General features: G+C 51.6%; 1 protein-coding gene and 1 long non-coding RNA gene across 7 annotated transcripts in view; one reads left to right on the forward strand and one right to left on the reverse strand.

Annotated features, from left to right (window-relative positions):
• The window catches only part of AQP7 (aquaporin 7), a 14,217-nt gene continuing 1,230 nt past the window's right edge, over positions 1–12,987 (reverse strand). For 2 of the 4 annotated variants that reach the window (XM_084775764.1, XM_084775763.1), the window contains exons 3-8: positions 11,060–11,177; positions 3,302–3,428; positions 2,149–2,286; positions 1,819–1,937; positions 1,429–1,646; positions 1–1,115 (exon numbers count right to left, since the gene is read on the reverse strand). In XM_084775764.1, coding sequence (XP_084631890.1) covers positions 866–1,115; positions 1,429–1,646; positions 1,819–1,937; positions 2,149–2,286; positions 3,302–3,428; positions 11,060–11,177 — 970 coding nt within the window. In that variant the 3' untranslated portion in view covers positions 1–865. Of the gene's footprint in view, positions 1,116–1,428; positions 1,647–1,818; positions 1,938–2,148; positions 2,287–3,301; positions 3,429–10,063; positions 10,129–11,059; positions 11,300–12,987 lie in introns of those variants that run through there. The other 2 variants (XM_084775765.1, XM_084775766.1) reach the window with 2 other exon arrangements.
• Positions 11,307–12,987, forward strand: part of LOC311594316 — a 22,515-nt gene continuing 20,834 nt past the window's right edge. For 2 of the 3 annotated variants that reach the window (XR_014778048.1, XR_014778049.1), the window contains exon 1: positions 11,307–11,421. This is a non-coding gene — a long non-coding RNA (uncharacterized lncRNA). Of the gene's footprint in view, positions 11,422–12,425; positions 12,946–12,987 lie in introns of those variants that run through there. The other variant, XR_014778050.1, reaches the window with a different exon arrangement.

A 12,987-nucleotide genomic window follows, 5' to 3' on the forward strand; every position in this document is an offset into this window, starting at 1 on the left:
GGTGGTGGCGCACGTCTTTAATCCCAGCATGTGAGAGGCAGAGGCAGGTGGTCTACAGAGTGAGTCCAGAACGGCCGGGACTACACAGAGAAACCCTGTCAAGAAAAACAAAAACACAAAAAAGCATTGGCGCTGAGGATGTAAGTTGTTAATAGATGTTACTTAGCATACACAAGGTCGTGGGTTCGGTCCCCAGCACCACATATAAACTGGGTGTGGTATTGCACACTTGTAATCCCAGAGCTCAGGAGGTAGAAGCCAGAAGTTTAAGAGTCCATGGCCAGACTTGCTTACATAGAGTTAAATTCGAGGCCAGCCTGGGCTACATAATACCCTGTCTCCAAAAATAAAAAAACAAAAAAGCTGATGAATTTTGATGTGAATTCTTGGCCTCGCCTTCTCTGACTCAAAACTGGAGGAAAAGAGAATCCAGGAGATGTTGTATTCCCATCCCAAGGCACCCCCAAAGATTTCCCAAATCTGGCTCCCACCAGATACCTTTATATCACCCTAAGGCCCCAAGGAGACGTTCCCCCAGGGACACCTCACCTCCTGGAGCTGGAAAGAGATGGAGTCTTTTGGCCTTATGCCCCAGGATTAGAAAAGATCTCAGGATAAGCCTGGACTATGCAGGCAGGGTGGTACCTGCCTGTATCCCCAACGCTGGGAAGACAGAGGCAGGCTGAGGGCTATGAGTTCAAGGCCAGCCTGCTCTATGTGACAAGTTCCAGGCTGGACACTCAGGAGAGTCACAGGCGAGCTCAGGATGAAGTCCAGCTGCTGGAGGTCTCAGGGAGTGAGGGCCACTGGGTGTGAGGTGCACTTTATTGCAGTAGGATTGTGGTCACAGATGAGCTTGCTCTGTTTAGAAGCGCTCTAGAGGTATAGAGCCACTCAGGGGTGGGACAGATTGGGCGGGAGCTGGGGTAGAAGAGAGGGGGCTTAGGAGTTCGTTGGGTGATACGGTTATCTTCTGTTCCATTACGTAATTCTCCAGTCTCTGAGGAGGCTCCTGTGGTATGCTGAGGTGAATTAAGCTCAGGTACACGACGCCACCTATGTAGGCACCCAAGATGGGTGCCACCACCGGCACCCACCACCAGTTGTTCCCAGCACTGCAGGCAAAGAGAGGGAGGCCTGCTGAGGACGCTGACGTCCAGGGTGCCACTCGTACCCAGCTCCGACCCACATAGGGTGAGCAGAGAAGCTGCCCCCATCAATTGTAAGGGACTTTCTCATCCCTAGCCTGATCCATGGACCGAGCCGACAGTCACACAGCAAGACTTTGCCCCACCCCCCACCCCCGCCTGTCTCCAAGACCATGTGGAGACTTTTGTGAGACTTTTCCCCAAACAAGTTAACAGCTCACGCCTCTACATGCAGGGGCCCCCTGAGAGCTGACAGGATGGGGGCCTGGCAGGGCAGTACCTGAACACTTGTTTGCCCCAGCCAGCAATGAAAGTAAAGAACCGGGGAGGCAGGTCGCGGGATGGGTTGATCGCGTATCCGGAGTTCATGCCTAGGGACACCCCGATAGCAGAAACAAGGATGCCTATCACCATGGCTTCTGTCCCCTTGAGGGCTGGACTGTTGTCCTTATCCGTGATGGCGAAGATACACAGCTGTAGCAGCCCGGTCAAGAACACCTGAGGAGTAAATGCCATGGCCGACAAGTGGGAACACAGCCAGAGTCACAGGCGCTCAGCAGGACCCCAGCTCTGCAGCGGCAGAGACGTGTGTCCTAACGCAATCCCGTCCAGACTCCTTCTGTCCTCTTTATCATGCGGGACTTGAGGTGGGGACACCCCGATTACTGACCTCATCCAGGAAGCCCCGCCACAACGTCATGTGTTCAGGGAGATAGGTAGCAAAAATGTTTGCGGTGGACCTGGGACCGGTCACCAACAGGCGACCGCCTGCAAAGTGGTCAATGGCGCCTGTGGAGACAAAGATAGAGTCATTCCCAATGGGGGTCCCAAGCAGGGCGGTCAGACTACCTCAACAGCTTTACTCTGCTAGGGTTTTGGTTTTGTTTGGTTTGTTTTGTTTGTTGTTGGTTTGTTTCTTCCAGAACAGAATACCAAGACAGAGCCCATCCATATTTCAGAAAAAGTTGCCAGAGGCGGACAACCCAGGAGGAATGCTCACCGTAGAAAAGTAGGTAGGTGGTGGCTGCCGCCAAGAAGGAGCCCAGGAACTGACCCAGCACATAGACAGGGAACTTCATCCAGGGCAGCCGGCCGAGTGCACAGTTGGCGAAGGTCACCGCTGAGTTCATGTGGGCCCCTGTCGGTGCAGTGGGGGGGGAGGGTGTTAAAAGACACAAGCAGCGAAAGGAACAAGACTGGCAGCAACAGCAACAGTAATTCAGAGTTTATGGAGTGTGTTCCCCGTGACAAGAGCTCCCGTTTGACCCTTTTTTTAATTAATTAATTTATTTATTTATTTATTTATTTATTTATTTAGGTTTTTCAAGACAGGGTTTCTCTGTGTAGCCTTGACTGTCCTGGACTCACTTTGTAATCCTGGCTGGCCTCGAACTCACAGCGATCCACCTAGCTCTGCCTCCCGAGTGCTGGGATTAAAGGCGTGCGCCACCGCGCCTGGCTCCGTTTGACCCTTAAAAGACCACACAAGGGCAGGGACCACCATCCCCATTTTCATTTTCACCTTAAGGCAAGTTGAGGGAAGAGAAGGTTTACCCTTTGCTTAAGATAAGCCAGGTAAAGGCTGGAGAGATGGCTCAGTGGTCAAGAGCACTGACTGTTCTTCCAAAAGACCCAGGTTCAATTCCCAGCATCCACATGGCAGCTCACAACTGTCTGTAACTCCAAGATCTGAAGCCCTCTTATAGACATCCATTCAGGCAAAACACCAATGCACATAAAATAAAAATTAAAAATTAAAAAAAAATAAAAAAGATTAAGCCAGGAGCCGGGCGTGGTGGCGCCCAGCTTTAATCCCAGCACTCAGGAGGCAGAGGCAGGTGGATCAATGTGAGTTCGAGGCCAGCCTGGTCTACAAAGCAAGTCCAGGACAGCCAAGGTTAACACAGAGAGACCCTTTCTTGAAAAACCAAAAAAAAAAAAAGATAAGCCAGGTAGTAAAAACAGTGAGTCAAAGCGCCCATACAGAGCTGGGAGAAGACATGCGCAGAGGCCAGGGCCTCTCACGGGCTCTTCTCCCTATAGGTCACCTAAAGCTCCAGCCGTGCCAGAAAAGGAGTTTGGTGAAGGAGGTAGAGATGGCACAGTGAGAAAATTCGGCCTTGACCACACGGCCATATATGGGCTTTACTCACCAGAGATGCCACCTCCCACATGCACTCCCATGGCAACTCCGAAGCCAAACCCCAAGTTGACAGCAAGGAAGCTTCCAAGCTTTTGATCTCCTAGAACCATGTGAGCCACAGATCCAAGGCCAAACACCTGTGAGAAAGGGCTTCTGAGGGAGCAGCCTGCCTGGCACACAACCCCCCCCACCACCATCGGAAGAAGGACCAAAATTCAGTCTCCCGTCCTCAACCACCCCAACCCCGTGCCCCCTTGCCTGGGCCCCCCCAAACTTCACTTATGAAGACCTTGTCTTTTTTCTACTTTCTATAAGAGTCTCGTCTTATAAACTGTCCTCCTTGGCCCCCAGTGAGACCTCTCAGACCCGAGTCAGTGAGAGCTGCGTGATAGGGATTTAAAAAAAAAAAATTCCAGGTAGGGAATCAATCACACAGCCTGAGGCTGGGTCTATGATACAAACCACCTGAAGTGGGGGTGTGAGCAGGACTTCAAGGAGGGGACGGCGGGGGTGGAGAAACTGAATGACCTGAGAACTGATGAGCCAAGCACGACTCGAGGAAGCCGGTGATGCCAGCCCCGACTGCCATGCACATCTTTGTGTTCTTAGAAACCCTAACCCCTCCTGGAACACCTGACCCTACATCATAAAACACTTAAAGGAGCAGAGATGGCTCAGCAGGAAAAGACGTCCTGAGTTTGATCCCAGAACCTACGTACAGAAGGAGAAAACCAACTCCAAAAAGATGTCTTCTGACTCCCACAGGTGTTATGTGGCACACATGTATACACACAAACACACACTAAAATAAATGATGCACAGTAAACTTTTAAAAAGACAAACACGCTGGGCATGGTGGCACACGCCTTTAATCCCAGCACTCAGGAGGCAGAGGCAGGTGGATCACTGTGAGTTCAAGGCCAGCCTGGTCTACAAAGTGAGTCCAGGACAGCCAAGACTACAGAGAAACCTTTATCTCAAAAAAACCAAAAAAAAAAAAAAAAAAAAAAGAAAGAAAGAAAGAGAAAAGAAACAGAAAAAGAAAAAGATACACGCAGACAGTGCTTCCTGTAATGTGTCTATGTGCTGTGAATAGATCTCTAGTGGTCAGGCTGCTGGGAACCAGAGGCTAACATATGTCCTCTAGCATGGCAGGCACTGCCCATGTGTGGCTGTTACGTGCTTAAGGGTGACTACCATAAACTGAGATCTGCCATATGTATAAAGAATACACCATGGCCTGGCATGGTGGCACGCGCCTTTAATCCCAGCACTTGGGAGGCAGAGACAGGCGGATCCCTGTGAGTTTTAGGCCAGCCTGGTCTACAGACAAGTCCAGGACAGCCAAGGCTACACAGAGAAACCCTGTCTTGGGGAAGAGAGAAAGAGAGAGAGAGAGAAAGAGAGAGAGAGAGAGAGAGAGAGAGAGAGAGAGAGAGAGAGTTGCATCCAGCTCCATCAGTGAATAAAGATGCTAAGAGAAGGCCCAGGGCTGAACTGAGCAGGACTGATGTTGGGTGTAAGAAATCTCAGCTGGACCATATGTGGAAATGGAAGAATGGAGAAGTGATGTCATGAACAGCAGGGAGAGATGGCGTCCTGAGGAGGGCATGGTCAGCTCTGCCTTGGCAGGCTGAGTCACATGTATAAAAGTCTAAAGAGCATTCCTTCGGGTGTGACGCTCCAAAAGTCACAGGCCTTGAGTGCTGTGTTGTCAGAGAGTGCGGGATCCCCAAGACTGAGAGGTAAATAAATGGCAGCGAGAAGAGGCGAACTTTTGGTTTCGTTTTGGTTTTCGGATGCAAGGTCTCACTGTATTGCCCAGAATAGCTTCAAGCTCCTTAGCTCAATGCATCCCTTCTATCTCAGGCACAAGTCACTGTGTCCAGCAAAGATAATTTTGAGGGAAGGTGTTGCTGGATTCTTCTGCCTCTGAGCCCCAGCCCCAGGGGATGAGGAGGAACTGGGAGGAGCTTGCGCAGACTGATGGCATGTTTGAGTCTGTCTTGAGTTGTTTGGGGTAGAGAGACTTTGGTATGCTCACAGGCTGAGGGAGAGAAAGAGGGAGCTAAGGATAAGAGAGTAAGATGGACAGTGTGCCTGGGTGGGTGTGGGTGACCGGTGCAGAGGTGGGGAGGAAACGGGAGGGTGGGCAGCTGGGAGGAACGGGAGGGTGGGCTGCTGGGTGTAGGGAGCCTCCTTGACGATTTTCTCTGGTGATCAGGAGATCAAACATATCGGGGTGGGGGTAGGGGAGCACGGTTGGGAAGAACCCGGCCTATCACGGTGATGCACGGAGGCAAAGGATTCTACCCTCAGTTCAAAGCCATCACGGTCTACGCGGTACATTCCAGGCCAACCAGGGGCCAGGCCTACAAATGTAGTGCGGCCTACAAATGTAGTGCGGCCTCGTCTCTAAGGAAGAGGGAGGGAGCTCAGCAGTGAAAGCACGTGCCATCCAAGTGTGGGGACCAGAGTTCACATCTGCAGAGACCCACTTACATCCTGAAGGGTGTGTCGGCCCACCGGTAAGCCCAAGCTCAGAAGGCAAAGACAGGGGATATGCCCAGAGTGATCAGGCCAGGAAGACTAGCCCCATCAGCAAGCGCTGGGCTTGATTAGAGGCCCTGTCTCAGCCAGTAAGGTGGAAAGGGGATGACTCTCAACATTAATTTTGGACCTCCACATGCACACACACACCAAATACACAAAATAGGAAAAAATAAAAAACAAGCCAGCCAGGCATGGTAATATGCGCCTGTAATCCCAGATTCGAGCCTAAATTACATAGTGAGACCTTATCTAAAATAATAATAATAATAATAATAATAATAATAATAATAATAATAGTAATAATAAAGAGCCAAGTGCCAGGCATGGTGGCGCACGTCTTTAATCCCAGCACTAGGGAGGCAGAGGCAAGTGGATTTCTATAAGTTCGAGGCCAACCTGGTTCTACAAAGTGAGTCCAGGACAGCAAGGCTACACAGAGAGACCCTGTCTGGGGAGTGGGGGGGGGGGGCGGGGAAGACTGGAGAGATATTTAGTGGCTAAGAGTACAGACTGCTCTTGAAGAGGACCTAAGTTTAGTTCTAAGTACCCATGTCAGGTGGCTTACAACTGCCTGTAACCGCATCTTCAGGAGAATCTAATGCCTCTGGCCTCCATGGCACCTGAACTCACCTGCACATACACACCAGTACACACTTAAAATATATATATATATATATAATTTGTTTGTTTGTTTGTTTTTTGAGATTGGGTTTCTCTATGTAGCCTTGGCTGCCCTGAACTCACTTTGTGGACCAGGTTGCCCTCGAACTCACAGTGGTTTGCCTGCCTCTGCCCCCTGAGCGCTGGGATTACAGATGTGCACCACCACACCCAACTTCTCACATTTAAAAATAATTCAAAAACAATAACAAACATTAGGAGGAAAAGTGAAACCAACCCAAAAGCAGAGAGAGGCGGTTGAGCAGGGCTCACTGGGCCAAGTAGGAGCCCAGGACAGGTACAGGGGAGCCCAGAGATGGCCTGACTTGCAGTCACAGTGAAAATGCTGGACAAGACAGGAACTGATGGTGTAGAAGGCCAAACCAGCTGACAGGCTGGGGCTTACAGGACGTGACAGGGTGAACAAGCATGGAGGGTTTCAGACAGAGTCCTACTTCCATTCCACTCACATCAAAGCCATTGACTTGGATGTTTGCTGTTGAGACAGGCCCTCTCATGGCAATCCTCCTGCCTCAGCTTCTGAGATTACGTGCGTGTGCCACCGCACCTGGCTTCAAAACCATTTGCTAAGGATGATGAGTGAGTGAACGGACTTCACCTGATGTGACCCTGCCGCCACCAGGGTTTGCCAACCGGCAACGCATCCCCCTGATCCATCCAGCACACGGGATTTGTTTGGATAGTTGATTCTGGAAGTTTCAGCTGCTCTTGAGAAAAGAGACAATCCCGGAGTACCGGCCTTCGTCCCATTCTCCATCCCAACTGACAGCAGGTCCAGCAGCTATATGCGTATACAGACTGGGGCCAGAGCCTTTCACCCCACCCCTCAGCCCGTGGCGGCTCCGAGTACAGCTGGGGTCCCAGGGCCCTGGTGGCTCCGCCCCCCTCCCGGGCCAGAGAATGCAGCCCAGCCCATCAAAGTCCCACCACCACCAGCCAGGAAGCCAGCTCTGGGAACAGCCTACGACATCCCAGCTGCAGTAAATGGGGCCCAAGGTCACATCAGCCTTTTTTTTGGCAGAACCTTTACCCTAGTGATTCCCTGAGCTTCCTATAACCAAAAAAGCCCCCCCCCCCCACTTCTTGGCACGAGACTAGAAACTAAAAATAACAACCACACGCTGCCCTACAGAACTTCAGCCTGAGTTCTGTTTACAGGCGCTGCTTCTCGGCCCGCACGGAAAACCAGTAGAGCAAATTCTTCTGCTCCCGGTCCACAGACGGGACCTGAAGCCCGGAAGGTGCTCTTCCTGCCAGGATTTTAGCAAGCCTGCCGTCTCTCAGCTGGAGGGTAGAGCAAAGCGAGGAAGGGTCAGGACAGACGATAGCCTGGCCTGGATTCCATTTAGGCTTGGGCAATTTGATTGAGCCTCATAGACCTCTTCAATTTCCCAACTGTAAAGCGGGGGAGGGGTGGTGGTGCTAATAATACCTGTTCAGGATGGGCGTGCTAGCGCACACCCTTAATCTCAGCACTGGGGAGACAGAGGTGGGAGGATCTCTGTGAGTTCGAGGCCAGCCTGGTCTACAAAGTGAATTCCAGGACAGCCAGGGCTATGTAGAGAGACCCTGTCCAAAATATTAATAGTAGTGCCTATCTCATAGGCCACTGTAAAGATCTGGGAAGGGCTGCTTGTAAGGGGCTTAGCATCAGAGTGTTTGGTGTGCTATAAGTGCTCAATTATAAGCAATAAATAAGTAAATAAAAAGACGCCTAGCATAGTGGTACACACCCTTAATCCCAGCACTCGGGAGGCTGGGGCAGGAAGAGTTCAAAGTTGAAGTCAATCAAGGCTACAGAAATAATTCTGTTTTAAATAAATAAATAAAAATTCCTAAAGAAAGGAAAGGAAAACTGGGCCTGGTCACACACACCTTTAATCCCAGCACTCAGGAGGCAGAGGCAGGCAGATCTCTGTGGGTTCGAGGCCAGCCTGGTCTACAAAGCGAGTCCAGGACAGTCAACGCTACACAGAGAAACCCTGTCTCAAAAAACCAAAAAACCAAAAATAAGTAAATAAATAAAGTAAAAATAAAAATAAATAAAAGGAAGCTGGTGAGATAACTCAGCAGGTGAAAGCACTTGCTGGCAACTGGAGTCCAGTCTCCAGGACCCACGTCCTCTGGCTTTCCGTCTCACACTGTGGCAAGCTTGTGCCCGCACAAAATACGAAGACACATCTACACCAAAGAAAAAAATAATTGCAAAAATTCCAAAGGAAGGGCTAGGGGTGTAGCCTGTGACTCAGTGATAAAGTGCCAGTCATAGATGCACAAGGCCCTGCGTTTGATCCCCAACACTGCCAAAAGAAAAAGAAAAAGAAAGCAGATGTAGGCATGCATCAAGCCACGTGGGCAGTTCCCGCTTTCCCAGGGAACTCTTTGGGGAGGCACCCTCCAGCCTCCCACATTCCAAGGTTTAACAGCCCTCATAGGACTGGAATGTATTGTCATAAATGAATTACTTTGCTCTGGGTTAAGATCAGGCTGTGCTCCCCACAGCTCAGGAGCCAAAGAAATGAAGGATGGAGGTGAGGGATGCAGAGAAGGAAGAATAGCTAGAGCTCCTGTCAGAATCATATCCAGGGGCACACGCGCATGCACACACACACACACACACACACACACACACACACTTTTTGTTCGTTTGTTTGTCGAGACAGGGTTTCTCTGTGTAGCCTTGGCTGTCCTGGACTCACTTTGTAGACCAGGCTGGCCTGGAACTCACAGCGATCCACCTGCCTCTGCCTTCCGAGTGCTGGGATTATAGGCATACGCCACCACGCCTGGCTACAAACACAATTTTTGTTTTTCGAGACAGAGTTTCTTTGTGTAGCCTTGGCTGTCCTAGACTCGCTTTGTAGACCAGGCTAGCCTGGAACTTACAGATCCACCTGCCTCTGCTTCCTAAGTGCTGGGATTATAGGTGTGCACCACCATGCCTGGCTACAGACACAATTTTTTAAATCATACAATTATAGATAGATAGATAGATAGATAGATAGATAGATGTAGTTAATTAATAGCAAGGAACCATCCACATATATGTACAATTTATGCTGGTGCTGGCACTTGACCGCCTTCATGTAAATCTGCCAGCTCAATCCATGCTACTGTTCACACTTGCCAACAAAAGACTCTAACTCTGTGAGGGGTTAAAATGCCCATGGAACGGTGTAGAGCTGAGCCAGAACTCAGAACCAACTCCCAAACCCAGGAGCTGGGATTCTACACACTAGGAAACTGGGAAGTGAAGCTCGGGGCCAGGAAGAGACGGCTCCGGCCAGCTGTTGATGGCCAGAGTCAGGACAGGAGCCTCGGTGTCCAGAGTCCCTCCCACGTCACTAATGCTGAACAATTTTTACAACCGCCGCCCTCCATAGTGAACTTTACCTCTATCGGTCCAGCCCAAGCCTCCCTTGAGTGCCAGCGCCCCCTACTTCCTGGATCTCTCACTGGCGTCTCATCTGTATCCAAATCAGCTTCATCTCTGGGCCTGCCCTGGGCCTGCACTTCAGAATGGCTCCTCAGAGCTTACCTTCCATCTGTGGCTTGAAAGTCTCCCTGTCACATCCACGTTCTCCTAGCATCCGTCTTCTCCTCCATGCCTGGCTCCATCACCTCCCACTCTCCTATCTCCATAACAACAGCCTGGAGACTGGCTCCGCCCCACAGTTACCTCACGCTCTTCTACTTTTTAAAAATCGTGTGTGTGTGTGTGTGTGTGTGTGTGTGTGTGTGTGTGTGTGTGCACGCGGTGTGTGATGAGAGTAGGATACACATGCTGCCGTGCACGTGTGAACGTCAGGGAACCACGTTACGGAGACGAGGCTCTCCTTCCATCTTTACCTTAGCCCCAGGGACTGAACTCAGGGCATCACTCAGACTTGTGCACCCGGCACCTTTACCTGCTGAGCCATCTCACCTTCCCTGCCGTTTCCCTCAGACCAGTTCTCAAAGGTCTCACCACCTCTCAGTATGAAACTCAAGACTGATATTGAACTTGCCAAGTAGCAACAAGACAAAGGACTCAAACTCCCAGTGGCCCTGCCTCAGCCTCATAGCACAGGCGTGTGCCAGCACGCCCAGATCTTTTGCCATTTTCTCCTTTCGTTTGATTGGTTGATTCGTTGTATTTTGTTTCGTCTTTGAGACAGTTCCTTGAAGCATAACCGTGACTAGCCTACAACTCGCTATGTACCGCAGGCAGCCGGCCTCAACTTTGCTTCAATCCTCCTGCCTCGGTCTCCCAAGTGCTGACGTCACAGCACCACCACCACGCCTTGCTCCTGGATCTCTTCACTATTGGCTTTCCTTTCCGCCTCATCCACCAGCTGCTGCCTCCACTCTCTCCTGGCCTGTCAGGAACCCTTTTCCATCCTAAAAAGACTTGGTGAGCAAGGCCTCTGCTTCTTTCCCAGGCTCCCAGCTCAGAGGCAGGGGAAGAGGTGATATGACCCCTGGGGCCACTGCCCTTGGCGGGGTGGGGGTTAGGGGGTGGGGGCCCCTCCCCCAAGGCCACCCATGCACTCACCATCATGACATAGGTACTCATGAACTCTGACAGGAACTCCCGCACCATCTCCCTCTGCAGCACTCCTTGGACAGCCCTGAGCACAGGCCCAGAGGCCATCTCGGAGTTGTGGGTGGACCTGAAGCAGCAGGCCGGGCCAAGGAAGAGAAAGGAGATTCAAGTCTGCCTCCTGCCCGTCGGCCCTTCAACTCTTGGCTGAGTTAATGGGTAACCCAATGGCCTCTCCCCATGTGCCTTCTCCTGCCCAGGACAGTAGAGAGAGAGAAAGAGAGACAGGAGATGAGAGATGCCTGAGAGACAGAGGGACATGGAAGGGAAAGATGACCCAGCTAGGCCTCTTCCTTCGGCCCCAGACTGAACAGGTAGGAGTGGTGTGACAATGTGGCTACTTTACAGACCCGCAGCTGAAAGTGCCATCTGCTTTGGGGCGAGGGCGGGGCAGAGCTGTCCCAGCAGCACAGGAGCCGAAAACAAATACTAGGTTGTTCTGAAGATGGGGGCTCAGCAATTGCATTGGGCTGTACAAGCAGGCCAGCACAGAGACGCTTGTGACTGAATGAATGAACAAGCAATACAGAGGAAGAAAGGAGAGACAGTCTTAATTCCCAGTGTACCTTCAGCGCCAGGCCGGCAAATGGGCCGTAAACATTGGCTGAATGGATAAGAATCCAGCAAAATACTTCTTGCTTTTAACCAGATTGACACCAAAGCTTCCTAAAGGGCCTGACACTTGATGAGTGTTTGTTCAATAAAAGCTCCGTTTGAGCCGGGCATGGTGGCACACGCCTGTAATCCCAGCCCTCAGGAGGCAGAGGCAGGCGGATCACTGTGAGTTCGAGGCCAGCCTGGTCTACAAAGTGAGTCCAGGACAGTCAAGGCTACACAGAGAAACCCTGTCTCGAAAAACCAAAACAAACAAAAAAGCTCCGTTTTGATGGACAGATGGATGAAGAAAAGTGAAGACTCAGGTGCCAGCGTCTTCTGTGGGGGATGGGGATGGGCTGGCAGCTGGGGAAAGTGCGTGTCTGGAGGAGGAGGAGGAGGAGGAGGAGGAGGAGGAGGAGGAGGAGGAGGAGGAGGAGGAGGAAGACAGGGCAGATGTGGCTAGGTGGTGAGAGACTCCACGGTGGGAGACACAAAGCCTAGGTAGTTTAGGGTTTGGCGACTAGATGAGAGCCTTGAGGGAGAGGGGACATCCAGGGCATGGCTTGACTTCCGGCTGGAGCTGAGGGGAAGGGAACCCCTGCCTGAGCTGATACCACTGGAAGAGGAGTAGGCCTGGGGGCGTGGAGAAGGTTATTTTCACTGCCAGTGAGACCCCAGCAGGTCTTAGGAGGTGAGTCTACAGCCAAGAAAGGATGTCGTCATCAGTGCATCAGTGCAGAAGGGGCCACGGGATCTTTACGTCCAAGAGAAGGCGCTGCAGGCAAACACCTGTACTCTCGTGGCATAAGCGTGCTTCGCTGAGAGGGCAGTAAGTCCTACAGAGACCTGGGAACCAGAGAAGGGGGGACTGGGAATGCAGCAGATGTGCCTCACTGGAAATGAGTGGAGGAGGCGAAGGACTGACCATGTGGGTTAAGTGTGGGGAGTGAAACCTCAGGAAAAGGGAACAACTGCCGAAGGAGTCTGCGCATGCGTACAGAAAGCAAAGGGAGGCAGTGCAGCCGCAGGGCAGGCGGAGGAGGACAACGACGCGGTAAAGGGGACTGGGCTGTGGCCAAGGCAGACGCTGGCTGCACCCAAGAGGCAACCAACAGGTGGTGGAAATAGTTACACAGGGCGGGCAGAACCTGTTCGCCAGTCCTAGACCCTCATCTTGATCTTCACAGCTTCCCCTGACCCCAGGGCCAAACCTATGCTATGCTGTGTGACGTCAGAGGCAGGTAGGCTGGGCCCTGGGCTGCTGGGCGGGTAGAAAAGAAAGG

The sequence above is a fragment of the Acomys minous genome (genome assembly GCF_964271855.1).
Source record: "Acomys minous genome assembly, chromosome: 1".
Lineage (NCBI taxonomy): Eukaryota > Metazoa > Chordata > Mammalia > Rodentia > Muridae > Acomys > Acomys minous.